Here is a 14,925-nt window from a genome sequence, read left to right as displayed (position 1 = left end):
GCTCATTTTCTCGTTTTCTCACCTTATTTCACCTAAAATCGAATGGTTTCTTCCCCAAATCACTTAGAATCATTAACACCCTCAATATACCATAGATTCAACTCAAAAACACAACCGGAAACAAGTCCCAAATCAACAAGAATCTCACATCACAATCAACAACAATACCAACGATAATTTCAACAACAACTAACAACTTCAACAATTTCAACAACCAATCCAATCCTTTCTCAAATCATAAAAAATGAGTTTGGCATGTGGGGGAAAGAACCAACCACACTAAGAACTCACATACCTTAATAGGGATCACCCCCGACGATACCACGACGATCTCCTTGCTTGATCTCCTCTTCTTCTCTTCTTCTTCTCTCAAAACCCTCACTCTCACTCTTTTAAAAATGTTAAGACTGATCAAAAAATCAGCCTAACACATATATATAACCAAAATAAAAGGCTAGGGAAAAGACCAAAATGCCCTTAATTTTCCGGACGGATTCCTTGCCAATTGCCCAACTTTAAATGGCCATAACTCGCTCATAAACTCGGAATTGAGCAAACTCGGTGGCATTGGAAAGATCCTTCTACGAACTTCGCAACCATAACTGGAACTACTCCTAAATCATCCTGAGCTAGGAGTTACGACTGCTCAAAGTTGGCCAAAATTCACTGATTTCCATACTTGGCAAAATTTCCAAAACTTTTAAAATTCTTTCCAAAAAATGAAAATTTCCAATTCTAAGCCTCTTCTTAGTTATTTCACATTGCCGGATGTTACATATTACCTCTATTATTTATTGTTTCTTAAGACCATCTCCAACCCAACACCAAATTCCAAATTCTTATTTGGTGTAAAATTTGGTGTTTTGGAGCTCAAATTCAACACCAAATTTTACACCATTTTGGTGTGTGAATAGTGTTATGAATAGTGTTACACCAAATTTGGTGTAACACTATTCATCACACCAATTCACTTTATTGAATATTTTAATATTATTTCATTATACAAAAAATTTAATTAAACATTATATAAATTGTATGTTTAATTAAATTTCTTGTATATTTTATATAATATTGATTTTAGACATAAAAGTTAGCTTTCTTTATAAATTAATCTTTCTATATATGACTTTTTAAAAAATTAAATTTATGTTAATTCTACTATAAATTATAATTGGATATAACTACTATTAACCTTCACAAAAATTAAAAATACAGACATATAAATTATTAAACAAATAATACAATGTACTTAAAAATGACCAAAAATAATAAACATTCAACAAAGTAGTAATTGGCATACATCAAATATTTTTTATATCAAACGACTATAAAAGAAAATAATATGAATTATATATGGTGAATGTTTTAGAAAAAAATTGTTTTATGAAATATGAAATAATAATATAATAATGAAGAGAGAAAAATATATTCATTTTTAGTATAAAATTTGGTGTAGTGGATTGGAGTTGATTTACACTAAAATAGTGTTGACACCAAGTTTAGTGTTTGAATTGGAGATGGCCTAAGGAGTATGTCAAATCAATAGTAGACAACTATTATCGGATCAAGGGAGTAATTCTCAATTGTTTTCAAGCTTTCCAACAACACCCATTTATTTTCAAGTTTTTCGACCAATGTGAACCTCTTTCCAACAACACTTAATTTGTTTTCTAGTTATTTATTCAAACTTTAGCTGTGATTGGATTATTAAATCGTTGATGTTGCTCCTAGTTGTATTATATTATATTAAGAAGTAATACTAAAAGACTTAATTCAGAAATACAAAAGAGTCAACTTAACTTAATATATTCCACATCTTCATATACACAACTATGGCAGTATACTATTCTTCTTCATCAAATTAATTCTCAGAAATGGATCCGTTTACGGCCGCTGCATTAACCACGGCGGTGACAGCCACCGTGAGCCTTCTGGTGGAGAACTTGTCGCATCTTATAAGTTATAATTGGAAGTTGTATACAGGATTGAAGAAATCGTGTGAAGATTTGTTTGATGAAGTGAAGCGATTAAATGCATTCTTAGTTGATAACGCGAATCAGAGAAGTAATAGTACGCAATGGGAGGTACTAGTCGATAAAATTCGACGTACAGTATATAAAGCAGAGGATGTTGTTGATAAATTATTGATTCAGGCCAAGATAGACCAAGAGAGTAGTATAGCTAAAAAATTGATTCACAAAACTTACAAAAACAGGAATTTTACAGAGGAAATCAATGAGATACTTGAAGAGGTGAGGAAAATTCTTGATGAAAATCAACATTTGTTTGAGGCCAACCCAATGATTGATCATCATGCTGAAAAAGTTGTCCAGGAGGAACAGGTTCGTTTATGAAATCTGCACAAAATTTCAATGCTTATGCGATCTTTTAATTTTTGAGATCTCAATCATTAAGCTGATTTGTTTTCAAGATTTGAATTCAGATCTTAACTATTAAGGGTGCGTTTGGCATAAAGGAAAATGTTTTCTTGAAATATTTTTTCAAAATACTTTTTTGTGTGTGGTGGGGGACGTGGGGTTAGAATATGGGATGGGCTAAATAATGAAATTTTAAAAATTTAAAATATTTTTCCAAAATACTTTTTTTGTGTGGGGGGAGGGGGTAGGGATTGTAGGGGTTGGATGAGGTAAAAATAATTTTTTTTTTTTTTTTGTTTGGGGGGAGGGGGAGCTGGTTTGGGGGTAGGGGTAAAAAATATTTGTAGTTTAAAAATAAAAAAATTGGTCGGGTACGGGGTACGGAGTAGGGTAAGAAAAACATATTGTAATATAAGGATGACGTAAAGTTTTGGAAAATATTTTCCTTAATTTTTTAAAGGAAGTCATTTTTCTTAAATTTGAGGAAAACAAGTTGATTTGGAAAACATTTAAGCTAACCAAACATGAGAAAATTGGAAAACAATTTCCAGAAAATATTTTCCTTCATACCAAACACACCCCAAGTGTGTTGGTTTTTCTTATTTTACAACCACTTAATGAGTTTCAATAGGTATGATGGGTAAGATCTATGATAAAGTCTTAATATCATTTAGATGTCTATTTTAGAATTTTTACAAAGATTACAATTCACTATTACTCTATTTACTTTGACCTACTACCTGCAACTAACATTTTAGTCACAACTGCCACCACCGTCAATCACACCACCTATCATCAACAACCACCATCCTCAGCCCAACCATAACCGCCAATACTGTCAATCACACCACCTACCACCACAATCAATATCGTTAATCTCCAAAATTAATTGTCATTATCATTAGCCATCATTTGCAATCATCACCATCCTCAATCATATTTCAATTATTAATTAATCGATTTGTTTTCAAGATTTGAATTCAGATCTTAATTATTAAGTGTGCTGGTCTTTCTTATTTTACAACCACTTAATGGGTATGATTGAGCAAGATCTTCACAAAGGCCTAATATCATTAAGACGTTTATTTAAGAATTTCCACAAAGATGACTGTTCGCTGTTACTTCATCTACTTTCACCCACCATCCACAAGTATCATATTAGTCACAACTACCATCACCGTCAATCACACCACCTAGCATCTACAACCACCATCCTCAGTCCAACCACAACCACTAGTACCGTCAATCACCAAATTATTCGTCATTATCATTAACCATTATTTGCAACCATCACCATCAACCATTATTACATCCACTAATCACTATCGATAATTTCCACCATTGGTCAACATTATATATCTCTGACCTCCATCATCATTCACCACACCATTTATTATCAGTATCATTCTACTATTAACTATCAACCGCCACCAACAACAATCACGGTTAATCACTACTGCCAACTACTATACGGTAAAGATATTGTCCACAACCACTTTCATCACTGAACACTATCCAAAATCGACACACGCAATCACTATCGTTAGTTATTACCATCATCAATTGTCATATAAAATTTCATATTTTCTTGTAGTGAAAGATGGGGATTGAAAATATAAAGAGTAAAATAGACAATGCATAGAATAAGGGGTTTGAGGACATACTTTTCATAGTTGAGGGGGAGTTTTATTTTTAAAGCAAAATTGGGGATAGAAATAATATTTGCCCAATGTAAATATATGTACAACAATAATAAATTTGGTGACTACACAAATCCTAGCACCACCATGCATCAGTCATCTCCTCAAGTACTAAAACATGCTAGAGATCAACCCACTAATTACAATCACTTGCTCGGAGGCAAACTCAAGATTTGAAGATTTCGGGTGCATCAATATTATCTTAACTCAAATATGAGCTTTAAGATAAACTTAAAAAATAAAAACAATAAAATAGTGTTGTAGTTGGATTCGAACCTAAGTCATGTGTGTGGTTCCTCTAGCTTGTACCAGCAACAAAATGGCAAACCTATACCCTTCATGGGTGCACGTTAATTATATCCTAATTTATGTTAGTTTCTCAATATAGATATACACCTATACACATGATTTTTTCCGAAGTTAATGGGTGCACGTGAACCCCTTGCTCCTGCACCACCAGTCCATAATAAATACTTTTCTTATATTTGAAAATTATTTAGCTTTAAGGTGTGTTTGGTACAAAGGAAAATAATATTTTGTGGAATATAACTAGTTTTTTATTTACTTTCTAATGTTAGGTGTGTAAGCAAAAATATGTTGTCCAAGATAATTTATATGTAATCTAGCAAATATTACGGTGATGGGATGGGGATCGAAGGAGACAATGAACTTCTAATGCTATTTTGTAACTTGTTTTCTACTCCACTAGAAAAAAAAACATTTTTCTAATTTTTAAGAAACCGTTTTCCCAGACAAAATACCAATTCAAACGTTTACCTGTCTATATTTGGATAGGCAGGTATACAATTTGACATAACACATTGAAAATTAACTTTCACACATGAATTGGCACTTGATCATAGCTTATTTGGTACCTGTCTAGAATGTAGATGGAGTAATTTCTTGTTATGATATAATCAAGACAAGTACTGTTAATAACTTGTTTGTCCATCTTAAAGGGTTCGTCATTGGAAAATCACGAAGTGGTTGGATTTGATGAGGAAGCAGCAAAAGTGATCAATCGTCTGGTTGAAGGAGTAGAGTGTCTAGATGTTATCCCGGTTGTAGGAATGCCGGGACTTGGTAAAACCACACTGGCAAGAAAAATCTATAATGATCCTAAGATTTCGCGAGAATTTTTCAGTTACATTTGGGTTTTCATCGGACAATCAACGTGTGTAAAACGGGATATCCTTTTTAATATTCTGAAAAAGTTCACAAATTCCGTTGATGAATTCAAAAACAGAAATGAGGCAGACATAACTCAGGAAATACGTAAGCGCGTGGCTAATGGAGGTAAATGTCTCATTGTCTTGGATGATGTGTGGGATCCAAATGTTGTAGATTTTGTCAAGACAGTTTTCCCTGATAATAAAAAAGCCCACAGGATCATGATGACCACTCGACACGAAGACATTGCTAGATCTGTCAATAAATATCCCCACAATCTGAAATTTCTGGATGGAGATGAAAGTTTCCAGCTGCTAGAAAAGAGAGCTTTTGGCGTTAGCCGTTGTCCTGTTGAGTTAGTAGAACATGGAGAAGCCATTGTAGCAAAATGTAGTGGAGTACCACTTACAATTGTGGTAATTGCAGGAGCTTTAAGAGGTCGTACGAGCGAAATTGATTGGAAAGTAGTTAGAGAAAATGTGGGGAAGCACCTTTTAGAAGACAAACGTCAGAGATGTTTGAATGTTGTGAGACTGAGTTACAATCATTTGCCTCAAGAAAAAAAGGCTTGCTTCTTGTATTTTGGTGCCTTTCCTCAAGGATTCGATATCCCTGCTTGGAAATTGATTCGACTCTGGATTGCCGAGGGACTCATAATGTCCAAGTTATCAGGCATTGAAATTGAAGATATAGCAGAGTATTATCTGAATGACTTTGCCAACCGGAACTTAGTGATGGTAACAGGAAAGAGGTCTAATGGTCGAATAAAAACTTTTCGTGTTCACGACATGTTACATGAGTTCTGCGTTGAAGAGGGTACTAGATTGACTCTTTTCAAACAAGTATGTCTCACATCTGATCAAGACATACAAAACTCAATTACTTGTCGTCGAGTGTCTATTCAATCATCTGTTCCTCAAAATTTCATCTCAAAAAAGACAGTTGAAGAACATGTTAAGTCATTGTTATGTTTTTCCTCAAAACAAAAACAAGTTGACTTTTCTAATATCGATGTCAAACTCATCCCTAACGCATTTCCACTTATGAGAGTCTTAGACATTGAATCCCTCAAGTTTAGTATTCCCAGGGAATTTTACCAGCTATTGCACTTGAGGTATATTGCTATCTCAGGTGAGTTCAAGGAACTTCCTAAACTCTTCACTTCTTTCTGTAATGCACAAACTCTTATTCTGAATACTTCCAAGCCCACCCTTGATATAAAAGCTGACATATGGAACATGCCACGTTTACGCCATCTGCGCACCAACAAACCTGCAATCTTGCCACCTCCTACTGCCTCATCAACAAGTAGTAGTACAAATTCTTGTTTGTTGCAAACTCTATCTCTGGTTACACCAGAAAGCTGCAATGGAAATGTTCTTTCAAAGGCTGGTAATGTCAAAAAAATGAGTATTGAAGGTAATTTGACGCCTTTTCTTGAAACTAGCAAGGGTGAATTTTTCAGCAATTTTCAAGTGCTAAAGCTCCTGGAAAGTTTAACACTGCTAAATGATGATAAGAGTAATAAAGCTCTTCACCTTCCGTCAACATTCTCCGAATGTTTACCAAATTTGAAGAAGTTAACTCTGTCAAAAACAAGGTTTGACTGGAACCAGGCATATAGATTGGGGCAGGTGAAAAATCTCCAGGTCCTAAAATTGAAAGAAAATGCATTCACGGGGCCGTCCTGGAAGATGGAGCCAGGAGGTTTCAAGAAACTTCAGGTCTTGTGGATTGAAATGGCAGATTTCGTGTCGTGGGAGGCATCAAACTGTCCCTTCCCAAGACTTAGGAGCCTTGTCCTGATCTCCTGCCTTAATCTTGAGGCTGTGCCACTTGAGCTTGCCGATTTGGATAACCTTCAAGAGATGACACTGGACAACACAAGCAAAGCAAGTGAATCTGCAAGAGAAATAGAACGCGAGAAGAAGAAGAAGCAAGCTGATCTAGAAAGTGGCAAGTTCAAGCTCACTATTCCCTATTGAAGCTGATTTCAGTGCCACAAAGTGAAGTTTCAATAAGGTCAGTCCACTTCTCTCCATCCCATATCATTAAATATCGAATAAGACATTTCTCAATAAGATTGCATCTATCCCTATAGTCTCTATACACAGAATTAGTAGGTAGCAGTGTGTTGTCTTGCTGTCCGTTCATATCAGTAGTCATAGTATTGCTCTTATAGTTTCTTATCCTTCGATTTTAGTTACTATATGTTGTCCCTTATACCTCAATTATCATAATGTTTGTTGTAGTTTATTTATGTTACTATCTGTTGTTTTTGTTATTATCTGTTGTTTATCGGAAACAACCTCTCTTCCTTTGAGGTAAGGTTCCTCTCCAGACTCTATTTTGTGGGACTAACTGAATATGTTGTTGCATCGTGGGTTTCGCACTTTGCTGAAACATTAAATTGGGCAACATTACTTTGTTATACTACTAATACAAAATTTAGGTGCCTTTATATCAAACATAGATTATATTCAATTATTTTCGTGTTCGTCACATTCCTCTCCTATTTTTCTCTTACTTGTTTTCCTCCTTTTCACAGGAGAGTATCGAGGCATGATGATGCATTTGCAGTCTCAGTTCATCTGATTACTAGTTCCAATAAAGAAACTTGTTACAAGTATTGTTTCTGATTCAAACATTTTCAAGTTTGAAATCATTTCCCTGGATGATTCTGGAGATGTTTTAAATAATGTTTTGAGTGTTTTCTTTCATGTAATCTGTTCCGAACAAGTATTTTTTGTGTTTTCTTTCAGTACTGAATAATTTGGATATCTATGTATTGTTCAAAGACATGTTATTTGTTAGTTATGAATCTTATTTCGTGTGTAATCTCTCTGATATATGTCCCAATTGGCCTGAATCTGATGAAGAATAGTAACCAAATGTATTGTCCAAACATCATTTTTTAAACATGGTCATCAATGGACAATTGACACTTTTTTCAGAACATGGTAGTTTCTAAAGTGAAGAAGGCAATTACCACTATTACTATTGTTGACACCCAATTTTGGACCTCCACAATATATATTTTCTTAAATTCCAAACGATTTGAAATAATTAGTTTTTATAAAGTTCAATTTTTTTTTTCAAGTTACTTTTAAGTAATTTTTTTTTATTTCTATGATTTTTAAGTAATGTATATACTTTACATAATTATGTATATAATTAGTATATTTCATAAATATTCGAAAGTCATCTAAAAAAAAATAATTTTTTTTTTGTTTTGTTTAAATATTTTACTAAGTAATTTAGTTATATAATAGTTTGCATTTTTGAATTAATTATTTTGCAATGGAGTTAATTATTTTGTTTTGTTAAGATTAAGAAGCTTGTAAATTAATTATATTTATTTATCCTATTTGAAACTCTAGCCGAATCTACCAAAATTAAATCTTTTGATTACTTTTTAAATTCGTTTGGCCAAATTGTTAATTAACACAATCTCAATTTTAGCCAAGTCTCACCAATTCATCCAATCCTTCATGAGACCAAGTTTGAGCCCTTCTTAAATTTCCAGCAAGCCCAGGCCCCATCCCAAATTCCTGCTCACTTCAGTAATCCATCCCTTTTCCCCTATAGACCGGGTCCAACTCTTCTTCAACAAAGAACCCTATTCTTTACAGCATTAGCACTGCCAGAAGCTAACATTCACAAAAGACAAGGACATGGCGTCTACACAGCAATCCCAAACGGCGTGAACAACAATTCCAAAACGACCCCAAACGGCGTGAACAGTAGACGGCGAATTCAACGAAAATTCACAGCGAAGAACGAGTACGTACTCAGTACTCGTTGTCTTCTTCCTCTTTGGCCTCGACAATCCGTACGTGGGCAGTGCTAGGGGGAGCAATCTCCTTCCTCGAGCGTCCTTGATTCGAAATCGGACGGCTCTCCTCAACAATCCGTTGCAAATTTGTTGAATTTGGTACTATTGCCAGCCGTTTGAGCCTTATCTCCCAAGGACCCTTTTTCCCTCTCGATTTCCCCCCAAAAATCAGCCTAGTCTCCCTCTATATAAACGCTTTTCTTTTTGGAAGAAAACTTGGGAAAAAAGTTGGAAAAGGTTAGCAAGAGGAATCATATAAACAAACTTTTCTCAAAGCTGTAAGCATCATCCAAAACTTACGCTTTAGATACATATTTTTTTTCTTCTCGTACTTCGTGAGTTGCAGAGGAATTAGTCGGATTTCTCAAAGTTCTCATTTGTGGTGTTAAGCTCGCTCGATTTAAAGCTCGTTTGTTTCCATTGCTGCTCATAAAAACGTAATTACTGCCCTTGGTAACACTCTAACCTCCGTCCCTTGCCCTCTTTCTCTTTTTTGAATCATGGATACATCATTTTGATACTATCTGAAATGGCATGTTATGCCTTCGTGTAGTAGGAATATTTCAATATATGTTGTTTTCTGTTTGTCTTAGATGATTTTGGCACGTTTCAAAATGATATCGAACTTCGTTTATTTAATGAGTGTGTTACCAATCAGTCTGCTTTGCTTATATTCCGTTCTGTCTTTGATTATCATCTTCTCTTGGTTTGTTGTTTTGTTGTTCATTTCGAGTCAGTCCTAGCAGGATTTATCGAATTAGTATGTCCCAGTTGTTGTTTACCATTCTGTATTACCACAAGTTTATTGGGCGTGAGTTTAGTTTGTTGTTCTTTGTCTCGGGCCAATTAAAGTATAGTGTGGCTGCCTTTGCTAATCGTGATATGTAATTCACTTATGCATTTTTGAAATGGTCTGTTAACTTTCTGTTAAGCACTTAGCAAACTTGATTTTGCTTATCCGTTTCTCTGTTTATTATATGGCATGTAATCCCTCCGCCCTTGATTGCTCGCTATGACAAAAGATAAGACTGTAGCTTCTTGTGATTAATATATGGTTAGATCTTTACATTTTGGTAATGCATCCTTATATTGATTGAATTCTTCGTGGTTAGAATGATCGTCAGCCTAGATGTAGACAGAGGTTTCAGTTTTGCTGCTTCATGTGATTGTCTAGGGTCTCTAGTTATGCATGAAAAGACAATGTTTCTTCTCATTGCCTTTAGTTTAGATTTTCATTATAAGAAGTGTCTCTTCATGCCTAGTTCTGTTAAGTTCATCTACATGGTTTTAATTTTAAATAGTAAGCATTCGTAGTTTGCCCACAATCAAGAATAATTAACTTTGAGTAGTGACTACTGGGCCTTCTTAATTTGGATATCTATGTATTGTTCAAAGACATGTTATTTGTTAGTTATGAATCTTATTTCGTGTGTAATCTCTCTGATATATGTCCCAATTGGCCTGAATCTGATGAAGAATAGTAACCAAATGTTTTGGCCAAACGTCATTTTTTAAACATGGTCATCAATGGACAATTGACACTTTTTCAGAACATGGTAGTTTCTAAAGTGAAGAAGGCAATTACCACTATTACTATTGTTGACATCCAATTTTGGACCTCCACAATATATATTTTCTTAAATTCCAAACGATATGAAATAATTAGTTTTTATAAAGTTCAATTTTTTTTTCAAGTTACTTTTAAGTATTTTTTTTTTATTTCTATGATTTTTAAGTAATATATATACTTTACATAATTATGTATATAATTAGTATATTTCATAAATATTCGAAAGTCATCTAAAAAAAAATAAAAAAGATTTTGTTTTGTTTAAATATTTTACTAAATAGTTTAGTTATATAATAGTTTGCATTTTTGAATTAATTATTTTGCAATGGAGTTAATTATTTTGTTTTGTTAATATTAAGAAGCTTGTAAATTAATTATATTTATTTATCCTATTTGAAACTCTAGCCAAATCTACCAAAATTAAATCTTTTGATTATTTTTTAAATTCGTTTGGTTAAATTGTTAATTAACTCAATCTCAATTTTAGCCAAGTCTCACCAATTCATCCAATCCTTCATGAGATCAAGTTTGGGCCCTTCTTAAATTTCCAACAAGCCCAGGCCCCATTCCGAATTCCTGCTCACTTAAGTAAGGAGGAATTGACACGGATAGACAAGTGTTACATACAATTGACAACATATAGCCCAATATTAATTAGCAATTAATAAACAAATAAAAAATTGGCACATGTTAGCCTAAAAGTAATATATACATTTTCTAAATTACTTTTAAAATAATAAAAGATATTTAATATCATCTCTCTTCTAACTTCCAACCATTACTCCTTAAAAACTCGCAAAAGATTATTTAGAATTATCTCTCCTTTCAAATTATTACGTATTTTTTTAAAATAATAAAAGAAAATTAATTACATCTTTCTTCTAACTTCCAACCATTTCTCCTTAAAACTAGCAAAAGATTATTCCTCTCTCCTTTCAAATAATTTCGTATTTTAAAAAATAATAAAAGAAAATTAATACCATCTCTATTCTATCTTCCAATCATTTCCACTTAAAACTAGCAAAATACTGTTTAGACTTATATCTTTTCTTAAAATTAGGAAATAATATTTTGATTATGATTATTCTTATTTCAAAGGTATTCCTATGAGTTCATTACCTGGCAATAATTTTGCCTTTGAACTCAATCCATATTGGATACATTTATTTGTATTCATAATAAATTGGTATACATTTATATTTATTTGCATTAATATCTTCCAAATTTTACATATGTATACATTTGTATTGGATACATTCATCCATATTCATTTATAAACTGGTATACATTTGTTCGTATTCATAATAAATTTGTATACATTTATTTGCATTAATATGTATCAAATTTACATAAGTATACATTTGTATTGGATACATTCGTCTATAATCATTTATAAATTGGTATACATTTGTTTGCATTAGTATCTTTCCAATTTTGCATAGGTATACAGTTGCTTGCATTACTATTTTGGAATGCAATCAACAAAAATCATTAACAAATTTAGAAAATTTTACATTGTTACGTGTTCGTTTGTATTCATTAACAAATTTAGATACATTTGTTGGAGAAAAAATAAATATTCATTATCAAATTCAATCAATGAAATTCAATAATTTAAAAAATTGTCATAAATATATTTATTAAAAATTGAAAAAACGTCAATTCCAGAAATCACGAAACTTTGCAATTTTTTGGGGAAGAAAATGTTGTAGAATTATAATACAAATACGAAAGTTTTTCAAAAGAAAAAAAATCTTGCATCTAACTACAAGATAAAGAATGTAGAAAATTTCAACTTTTTTTTTAAAAAATAACCCAAACAATCAATATAAAAAAAATTGGTATGATTTGATTTACTTATTGTGAAGAGTTATTGTTGTGATTGATCTTTAATGGAAATATTTTAGAGAAGAAAATAGAAATCCTAAACTTGAAAGAGGCAGAAACAAAAGGAAGAAAGAGAGAAATTGAAAAATACCATAATTCTTTTTGTTTATAAATTATAAGGAGAGAGAGAAAAGAAATAATAAATGCAAATGTGCTAACTCCTAGGAAATAGAGAGAGAAAATAAGGAAAATAAATTAGTTTTTTTTTTAAAGAGAATGTGGCTATTTAATATCAAATAAATATTAAAAAAATCTTTTTTTTGCTAAAAGGTTTAAAGTGGGCTATTTATTGTCAATAAAGACTATGAATTGTCATGCTATGCCATTTTTTCCTTAAGGAACCCATCCCTTTTCCCCTATAGACCCGGTCCAACTCTTCTTCAACAAAGAACCAAACTCTTTACAGCATTAGCACTGCCAGAAGCAACATTCACAAAAGACAAGGACACGGCGTCTACACAGCAATCCCAAACGGCGTGAACAACAATTCCAAAACGACCCCAAATGGCGTGAACAGTAGACGGCGAGTTCACAGAAAATTCACAGTGAAGAACAAGTACAATCCAGCACTCAGTACTCGTTGTCTTCTTCCTCTTTAGTCTCGACAATCCGTACGTGGGCAGTGCTAGGTGGAGCAATCTCCTTCCTCGAGCGTCCTTGCTTCGAAATCGGACGGCTCTCCTCAACAATCCATTACAAATTTGTTGAATTTGGTACTATTGCCAGCCGTTTGAGCCTTATCTCCCAAAGAGATTCGAATTCTGATTTCACCCTTTCTCCCTCTCGATTTCCCCCCAAAAATCAGCCTAGTCTCCCTCTATATAAACGCTTTTCTTTTTCAGTGTTAGATGTTGGAAGAAAAATTGGAAAAAAAGTTGGAAAAGGTTGGCAAGAGAAATCATATAAAGAAACTTTTCTCAAATCTGTAAGCATCATCCAGAACTTACACTTTAGATACATATTTTTTTTCTTCTCGTTCTTCGTGAGTTGCGGAGGAATTAGTCGGATTTCTCAAAGTTCTCATTTGTGGTGTTAAGCTCGCTCGATTTAAAGCTCGTTTGTTCCGGTTGCTGCTCATAAAAAGGTAATTACTGCCCTTGGTAACACTCTAACCTCCGTCCCTTGCCCTCTCTCTCTTTTTTGAATCATGGATACATCATTTTGATACTATCTGAAATGGCATGTTGTGCCTTGGTATAGCAGGAATATTTCAATATATGTTGTTTTCTGTTTGTCGTAGATGATTTTGGTACGTTTCAAAATGATATCGAACTTCGTTTATTTCATGAGTGTGTTATCAATCAGTCTGCTTTGCTTATATTCCGTTCTGTCTTTGATTATCATCTTCTCCTGGTTTGTTGTTGTGTTGTTCATTTCGAATCAGTCCTAGCATGATTTATCAAATTAGTATGTCCCAGTTGTTGTTTACCATTCTGTATTACCACAAGTTTATTTGGCGTGAGTTTAGTTTGTTGTTCTTTGTCTCGGGTCAATTAAAGTATAGTGTGGCTGCCTTTGCTAATCGTGATATGTAATTCACTTATGCATTTTTGAAATGGTCTGTTAACTTTCTGTTAAGCACTTAGCAAACTTGATTTTGCTTATCCGTTTCTCTGTTTATTATATAGCATGTAATCCCTCCGCCCTTGATTGGTCGCTATGACAAAAAATAAGACTGTAGCTTCTTGTGATTAATATATGGTTAGATCTTTATATTTTGGTAATGCATCCTTATATTGATTGAGTTCTTTGTGGTTAGAATGATCGTCAGCCTAGATGTAGACAGAGGTTTCAGTTTTGCTGCTTCATGTGATTGTCTAGGGTCTCTAGTTATGCATGAAAAGACAATGTTTCTTCTCATTGCCTTTAGTTTAGATTTTCATTATAAGAAGTGTCTCTTCATGCCTAGTTCTGTTAAGTTCATCTACATGGTTTTAATTTTAAATAGTTTGCCCACAATCAAGAATAATTAACTTTGACTAGTGACTACTGGGCCTTCTTAATTGCTCCTTTAAAGTTGTTCTTTTTTGGGTTAATTACTTGAGTAAATCCCTTTTAAAAAATAATTACTTATTTTAAATATACTCTTTAATTATTACCATTTATAGCAATATATAACAATACAATGTATTTTATTAAATTGTGTTTCTCTCGCTCTTTTTTTCTCTCTCTCGCACTCTTTCTTCCTTTCTTTCTCTCTACAAACTTTTTTATGAGCTCTTTTTCTATCTCTCCAATCCTTGGCTGATCAATGATGTAGCAAACGAAAGAGCATTTTATTATCTGTAAATTGAATAAAACTTTGTATCAATAATGAATTAAACAAGTAATCCAATCGTAACAAATAAACCAATAAACTGCAAAATGAATTAAACTTGTATTAAA

General features: G+C 33.1%; 1 protein-coding gene across 1 annotated transcript; it reads left to right on the top strand.

Moving 5' to 3' along the window:
• Nucleotides 1-1,766: 1,766 nt before the first annotated feature.
• LOC102601626 (putative late blight resistance protein homolog R1B-17) lies at nt 1,767-8,086 on the top strand. Its single transcript, XM_006354984.2, has 3 exons — nt 1,767-2,342; nt 5,038-7,270; nt 7,797-8,086. The coding sequence occupies exons 1-2, from the start codon at nt 1,875-1,877 to the stop codon at nt 7,231-7,233; spliced, it is 2,664 nt and encodes an 887-aa protein (XP_006355046.1). The 5' UTR covers nt 1,767-1,874; the 3' UTR covers nt 7,234-7,270; nt 7,797-8,086.
• Nucleotides 8,087-14,925: the final 6,839 nt, after the last annotated feature.

This window comes from Solanum tuberosum, unplaced genomic scaffold (assembly GCF_000226075.1).
Source record: "Solanum tuberosum cultivar DM 1-3 516 R44 unplaced genomic scaffold, SolTub_3.0 scf00189, whole genome shotgun sequence".
Classification (NCBI taxonomy): Eukaryota; Viridiplantae; Streptophyta; class Magnoliopsida; order Solanales; family Solanaceae; genus Solanum; species Solanum tuberosum.
This window is presented reverse-complemented; position numbering and strand designations above follow the sequence as displayed.